Below are 8,183 nucleotides of genomic sequence, written 5' to 3'. Positions count from 1 at the left end.
TGGCAATAAATTCACCTAATTTAGACATAATAGACATATTTTAGTACATATCTAACATCTTTTTTTTAAGCTACATGCTGCAGGTCTAAGCAGCTGTTTGGTGTGAGAGTTCATTGCTGGGTGGAGGATGAGCGGCGCTCCGTCTGTGAAATATTACTTACTAGCTGTAGTGTTTAGTGGCGGTCCAAGAGCGAGAGCAGAACCAGCTCGAAGACTTGAATTATTTTTTGGATTATTTGTTTAGCTTTCTGACCGTCACTTTAATCCGGTGAGTGTTGGTAGCTGTGCACTGCTTTACCTGCTGTCTGGATCCGGATGTCCTTTTTTCCTGCTTTGAGCCTCAATGTAGCCAAACTCCATCAGGTGTTTGTTTTTTTTAAATGCCATTTTAGATTCGTTGTGTTGCTGCATTTTGACGTGCTTCACCCCCGAGGTAATTTTCCACCGCAACACGCAAACGTCCCCATTCTCTCTCAGAGCGTTAAAGTTCCACACAACAGGATTTGTTGCTGTGTGCTTGTGCAATGTGAAAGAAAGAGGAGACCAGCTGCACATGCAGGCTGCGAAGTGGGATAAATGTGATCGGTTTTGGTGATCGGCAACAAGACACAGTGATCACCGATCCACTTTTTCATGGAAATCGGCTGATTATGATTGGTGGCCGATCGATCGGCACACCTCTACTAATAACCAGATTATTAAATACAATCATGACATCATAAGAAAGCTTCTAACAATATTTCACAAGAGGAGGGGGAAAAGAGAGGGTAAATGGTCTTTTTGGAAGCTAATCAGAATAGAACGTGTTACGATTTGTTCGGATGCATTACAGTATAACCACATCAGAATTATTGACTGTTCCTCCAACTCAAGAATAGTAAAAGTTTATGAAAAGATACAAATAAATAGAAACAGAAAAAACATTGAGAAATACCTGATTTTACCTGGCTAAATCAAAGCAGTACAAAAACCATGGAGGGTCATTTTAATATCTCCCTATTTGATATTTATTCTGCATAATGAGCTTGATTTCTAATTAGTAGCAAACAAAAACAAGAACATTTACAGCCGCTGCCTGTCAGCTCCATTTTGTAACAACCCAGGACGTTCTGACGTCGCCATAGAGACGGTAATGGAACGTACGCATGCGCAGGAAGCACCTCAATAAACAGGAAAAAACTACACAAATGAAAGCGAGAGATTCAATCCACCCGGTCTTCGTTTATAAGGACAACATATGGGCTAATTTTGGTTTCTAATAAACTCCCGGAAAGACAGCGGTTGAACACGAGCTTTACCGGGTTCAGGGCTCTGAAGTTGTAGTTGTCAAACTAATGCTAAATTTGGCCAGTAGGACAAAGTCTCACGGCAGTAAAAACTGACACTGGACACAAATGACGTCAAAAAAGCTAAGCGTGTTTTCATTCCCGATAGTCCGGTAGACTCGGTTCGATTGGGAGCAAAACTGCAACATTTGGTTACATTTTCACACTGCACTGCGTCAAACGCAGCCCGTTTCCCTCCTCACGTGTGGGGGCGCTGCACCTAGAACCACTGAAGGAAACTATTAAAAAACTTCCGGAGACACTGAGCGCACAAAATCAAAACTAAAGAGTGGCGTCAGATTTTAGCGGTTAGAGGATTCCTCGTTTGCCTTTATCCAAATACCGTGAGCCATTTCTCCCGCTAGCCCTGAGCGTTCACGTTTGTTTTGGCTGAATTTACCCAGAATACCCTGCGCTGTAGTCCGCTTCCTGCTTTCGGAGTGGTCTCCGGCTTTTGTACCGCGCAAGAGCCGATTTCAACCGAACCGATACCGAGGTTTGCAGGCGGACAAAAGTTTCGATTAGGAGTTCAAACCTAACTAAACGAACCGAACCTTCTGGAAAAAACAACTGGAGTTCGAACAAAGCGACCGGCTGGTTGCCATAACAGCCACCTTTAATTGGCGATATGCCTTTTAAAAATGTTTTTGATGCTGAATTTAGAAACCACATTTTGTTAGAAGAAATAGAGTGACTTTTTTACAGTCTCGTAACATCCACCCTCCGTAGATCCGGTTCGGTCCGGTCGTTTCAACCCGACCGGATCCCTCACCTTCCTCTTCAGGGCGCTGAGTTTTTCCACCACTCCGTCCAGCAGCGACACCACGGAGTCAACCACCGGGAAGCTGCTGAGCGTCTTCTCCAGCTCCGCCACCACCATGGTCACGTGACTCGTCTCCCGGTCGATGTTCTTCTGGGCCGCTCGGAACCGTTTGTTCAGGGTCTCATACGGAACCTGGAAACACAGCAGCCTTACGTCACGGCTAAAAGGTCAAAGAACCGGTTCAGATCGTTCATTCAAGAACAAGCATGCATCGCAAACATGCATAAACATGCAGATCAGCAATTAAGAAAAAAAAAATCATCTGCAGAAAATTAAATTAAAAGGAGCTCGATTCCCTTCCACAGATTATGTCAACCAAATGATAATTCTAAAGTAAAAAACATTTTTATTATAAAAGTTACATACTACAGCTGTAATTCTAGTAAATGTCACCAGATGTTACTTCTCCTTCTGTTAACATTAAATACAAGACAAAATATTATGCTGAAATAATGTTAAGAACATTTTAAGAGTGGAGGACAGATTTGTCCATAAATGCATGCAGAGGACGGCGCTGATCCACTGAATGAATGAATCCCTCCTCTTCGGTTAATTTCACAGGAAAACTGTGCCAACACTCCAGCAGGAACTAATGGATCCCATTCAGAAATCTGTTGAAGTCCACCAGCAGAGTGGGAGCGTATGCTTCAGCCATGAAGCGACTGTTCGTCCTCACAGACTGAGAGACATCTGCTGAGACGTTTGTTGGTTTCTGAAACAGTCATCCAGCTTCATGTCCGCCTCTCAGGCTCCGTCCGTCTGTTTACTGCTTCATTTAGACCCTGGAACGTTTCCACATAGTGCCATTTACAGCACAATCAACCATGTTAGCATCAGTTATTATAAAAATGCAACAAATATCAAATATGAATTAAAGGAATATGGCTTTGTAATTTAACTCATTGGAATCGGGCCTCTGTCTCTTTAAAACTCCTCTTTCTGAAGCTCCGCCTCCAGGAAGTCATCCAACATGGCTCCTCTATTAACCCTTTAACGTTTTTACCAGTGTTGCTCTGAGCAGCAGCTCCTATAATGAGCTCAGAAGGTGTTTGCTATTTGCTGCTGGCTAGTCTAGAGGAGCTGAGTGGGGAGGAGCTGCACCTCGAAGGTGGGGCTAGGTCCACAACTGCACAACTGAATGGTTGCCATGAAGATTAAATAACTTCTCGAACATGTGTGGAAAAATTAAGACAACACTCCATTTTTGATTTTGATGAGAGAAGAACTAAAATAATGGGCAGATTAAAAAAAAATTACATGATGCTGCTACTGTAGAAAAGTAAATAGGATGAGGCAAAAATATATATAAACTACAAGAATTTATTATTTAAATATAGTCATAATATTAGCAAAAGAAAGATGCACTTTTACTAGAAAAACATCTTAAAATAATGAGAAAAAAGTTGTTTTAATGAGAGTTATCAGGATGAGCTCTGGATAACTGGACTGCAAGACGCCAGAAAAATATATATTTTTCCTCCATCGTCCAACTGGTCAAATAGAAAGCTGGCATACAGAATGAGCTGGTATGAGAGTCTAATCGTTTAATACCCCTCAGCAAAAATACAACAATCCCCTTGTTTCTGCACAAAAATGTAAATGATGCAAAACCTGATCTACGGAAAAATATTAATCCAATTGCTGCTGAAATAATAAAAAGTACTAATAAGTCATAAGAGTGTTATAGATAGAATTTAATTATTATTTTTATTCCTTTAGTCCACAAATTTAAACAGAAAAGATGACAGATGGTTTTCTAAGGTTATAAAGTGATGAAAAATGGGAATTAAACAATAAAGTTTCTGTTACAGTTTTTAACTAGGAGAGAATCTTACTCTGCTGTCGGGCTGAAACGATTAATCAGATTATTGAAATAATCATCAACTAATATAGTAATCGATTAATCACTAACTGGAGTATATAGAGTCAAAATAAAACATTAGCTGAAGGAACAACACAGTTGAAGCCAAAATTAAACCAACAATTTACAATAACATGTGTTTTTTTTTTAAATCGTCTCCATCTGTGTATCAAACACAGAAATCCTCAAGTGGCAGTTTTAGTTTCACCTGATTCAAATTCTGCATAAAAAAATCTCTCAACTCCTTTGGCATTAAATAATTGATCCAAAAATTAAACACTGGATCAACCCTCTCATGCTTTTAGCTGCAGATGCATCTTTTGCTACAAATAATCAAGTAGTTCACTCAAAGAATGCTGCCATTGCATTTTAGGAAATAAAAAGGATTTGAATTATGCACTTTTATTTTTAATAGTGTATCAAAATAAGCTTAAATGGTCCAATGAAAAATATGCAGAATGTTATATTTTTGATCAGATTACTGGATTAATCATCTGATTAACTAAAATAATCGCTCTACTACACTGTAACAAGCATAACCTTTGGGATGAATTAACTGATATTTATTCTAGTTCTAATAAAAGCTAAACATGGAGAAATGTTTGAATTTTCTTTGTGATTTTTGGATAGAAACGTAAAGATATGACCTCAGCATCATCAGAAACGTTTCTTAATACTCCTTCATGAGGAAAATCGCTGCTGCCACACCTAGAGCAGGGAGATAAGATCCAGTTTGATGCGTTTAGCTGGAGATGGAGGTTATTATGAGAGACATCTGGGGTTTTTCTGCAGCAGCATCACTGCTGTGCTGCACAAAAAGCCTCTTCTGATGCCAATTAGAACATCAGCCTGGTCCCAAAATGGAGCCCATCATCTCCCTGCAGCGGAACCACAGCGGTCCATTCCAGCTCGGTTTCACTGAGCCGGTACTCACCGCGGGTGTGGGTGTGGAGGCGCTGTCATTGGACCGGGTCCGCCGGTGTCGCAGTCCCGCTCCGTGGGATGGAGGAGCGGTGCGTGTGTGCGGCAGCCGGCGGCGGTTTCTCCTGCTGGCCATTTTGAAGCGCACACAGGCGGCAGGAATCTGATGACACTGCGCTAACACACCGAACCGCTTCCCCGAACCCCAACCGCCCAGAACCACCCCGAACCAGCTCCACGGACCGGGTCGGTTGGTTTTCACCGTTAGCAAGCGAATCACGTCTGCTCCAGAAAGGAAGAGCAACCATGTTGTTTCAGCCTCTATTGAAGATCCGAACCCGTCCGTTTAACCCGAACCGGGTTGGGCAGCAGTCAGAACTTTTCACATTTTACCAAAGAACTCAGATTTTGAGGGTAACGGGACCGAACTAACCCACAGCGGGTTCAGTTTGCCTAAAACTGAGCCAGAATTTGACCTTTGGAGGGATTCTGTCCCAACAATCCGAACCGCGAGCAAAGCAGATCAGCACCGAACCCGTTAAAGTGTAAACGGTTCTGATTCTTGCCTTTAAACCCATGAGGCTGATGTTCTGGCCATGCTAGCTTAGCTAACCTTAGCCACTTTCCAATTAACCACCAACCAACCTCTTTAAAACAGAACCGAACCCCCCGGGAACCTGGAGCACCCCGAACCAGGGACGTGCACCGGTGTGTGGCGTGTTTACCTTCAGTGTGGGATATTCCTGGACCTTCAGAGCCATGGACAGCTGGGCTGCTGTCTCTTGCACCGCCATCTTGGTTCTGTGCTTTTCTGCTGGCTGTTTTTGTTGTTTTTTTCCCCTTCAGCTCAGAATCGCCTCAGTGTTCACTACCGCCACCTATCGACACGGTGCCGATACTGACGCAGATTCCTATGTTGCGTTCCAGTTGTAATCGAAACTGGGAAAATCAATTGAAAGGTGAACGGATGTCGGATTTTCCACTGGGAATGCAGGAGCAACTCCGATTAGAACTCGTCAGGTCATCGCGTTTCATTACGGCCGCTTCTCGCATTATTTTACAAAACAAACATGTAAGAGTGTCTCTAAAATCAATGTCATTTATAACGCCTCAAATTTAAACTAAGAAAAAAATAAATAAAAGTGATGTTTTTGTAAGGAAAATACAGCTTAAAAATATGTTTGTCAGAGATGATTCAAACAATGTCGATGAGTGTCGCCATATTGAAATCCGAACTCAATTTGAACACTGTTCCTTCTGAAGTAACCTGAACGCACCACTACCCTTTCCCCCCTTTTTCTCTACTCCTAAACTACGGAAGAGGATTAGGGCCACGGAGAAAAACAATTCTGATCTGAAGGTTCTTTAAGGCTTTAAAAGTTCTGACTTTTATGAAGTGGAAAAAATATAGATTAAATCAGAATTCTGACTTTACGGTGAGAAAAGTGATGACATTTTATAAAATGTCATCACTTTCCTGTTTATGGTAGCAACACTCTGGTGTGGAAGCTGTTTCTGGTGATTGAAAGAAACTTCAGGGAGGCTTGGAGATGTACGAAGCAAATTCCAAATTGTTTGAACATTTCACTCAGGTTGAGGGAGAGAAGAAGATTTTTAGCAACTAATAGGAAGGCTGAATGTTTTACGGTTAAGTTTTATCGGTTTGAATTTTTCCCAATTTTCTTTCAAGTTGAGCCTTGAATGTTAATAGACACAAAACCCAAGTCAAAATGACCATAAATTAGTCTTTCTTTTGAAATAGTTGTAGAATTTATGGCATTTATTAATAATTAATTATCACTCAATGCATGAATGGTAGGAAGATATTTAAAATATTTTTCTGTATTATATTTTCTGAATGATAAAAGCAATTTTGGCAGCAAAAGAAGGTAAAAATCCTTTTTTTTGTAGAGTCTCATTTAATCTCTTTAGGTTGTACTTTGATTCGGTTTTTTGTTTAGTTTGTGGACCAGCAGCCATAAAAACAGAAATATTTCAACCCAATCATGTTTCTGTTCATCACATCTCTTCTATTGAGCGCCAAAACAAATAAGTTAACAAAAACAGAATTAACTCCTCAATTACATGAATTTTAGGCAATGAAATGCAATAACTTAGCAAAATGTGATAAGACCTGAAATGGGAATATTTTCTTATTTAAAAAAAGGATTAAATTGTTTATTTGCATCTTTGAATGTATTTCCAATATTGCCCAAAAAAGGGTTAAATGAAAAATATCCAGACCGTGCCATTTTAAAAATCCAACTAATCAATTTATCAATGTATTAATAAAATAATCATTAGTTGGAATTTTAATTAAAATTAAGTAATATTTTTCTTTTTGTTTCTGCTGATTGAAACATATTAATCAGTAATGTTTGTTCTAATTTAAATGTATATATTATTATATATAATATTTGTCACATTTTTACACTTTTGCATGAGCAAGAAAATGGAAGAAAAGGGACAAAACGTTCCAGAGTGAAATCTCCCTCTGTGACATAAATCCTGCTCCTCTCTTCATCTCCAAACGGCTCCATCCGGAGGAGCCGCCTGCGCCTGCAGCGCGGTCCATCGCCGCGCTGCAGCGTCTGAGGCGTCCTCTCTGCTCTGCAGCTCATGGATTCCTGTTTGTCTCTGACGTTCAGGCCTCTCATGCATGCTTCTGGTGCAGCAGCGGCAGGTTGTGAGGACGGTTTTAACGGACTGGGTGTGTGATCGATCGCTCTGGGTCTGGCTGGCTGTCGGTTCTGATACGGCCGGCGCTGATCGGATCTGCAGCAGAACCATTAGACATGCTGCAGTGGAGATGAAGGAAGAAGAGGAGAGAGGATCAGATTGGGAGGGAGGGGAACTTCAACTGGCTCTTAAAAATCTAAAACAATTATAAAGAAACTGATGAAGATTTCGTAATAAATTCAGGTTTTAGCTATTTTTCAGCTTTCACATGTATTTTTCTTATTAGAAATTATGTGCAAATATCAACATCCACTGTATGGATGTATGAAAATGTTGCTATTATCTTATTTTGAAGATGCAGTCTGTAACGTCCATCCATCCATTTTCTGTACTCTCTTGTCCCCTGTGGGGTCGGGAGGAGCTGCTGCCTCTCCAGAAAACGTTCTGGAAGAGAGGTGGGGCCACCTGGACAGGTGGCCTGGACAGGTGGCCTGGACAGGTGGCCTGGACAGTGGACAGGTCGCTTGGACATTGGACAGGTGGCCTGGACAGTGGACAGGTGGTCTGGACAGGT

General features: G+C 41.1%; 1 protein-coding gene across 2 annotated transcripts in view; it reads right to left on the bottom strand.

Moving 5' to 3' along the window:
- maea (macrophage erythroblast attacher, E3 ubiquitin ligase) overlaps nt 1–5,860 on the bottom strand; it is a 14,301-nt gene extending 8,441 nt beyond the window's left edge. Inside the window, exons 1-2 of one of the 2 annotated variants that reach the window (XM_015047080.1) lie at nt 5,656–5,860; nt 2,098–2,280 (exon numbers count right to left, since the gene is read on the bottom strand). In XM_015047080.1, the coding sequence (XP_014902566.1) occupies nt 2,098–2,280; nt 5,656–5,724 (252 nt within the window). In that variant the 5' untranslated portion in view covers nt 5,725–5,860. The other variant, XM_015047079.1, reaches the window with a different exon arrangement.
- Between the last annotated feature and the right edge of the window lie 2,323 nt (nt 5,861–8,183).

The sequence above is a fragment of the Poecilia latipinna genome, unplaced genomic scaffold (genome assembly GCF_001443285.1).
Source record: "Poecilia latipinna isolate Pla-1442-1.1 unplaced genomic scaffold, P_latipinna-1.0 Scaffold806, whole genome shotgun sequence".
Classification (NCBI taxonomy): Eukaryota; Metazoa; Chordata; class Actinopteri; order Cyprinodontiformes; family Poeciliidae; genus Poecilia; species Poecilia latipinna.
This window is presented reverse-complemented; position numbering and strand designations above follow the sequence as displayed.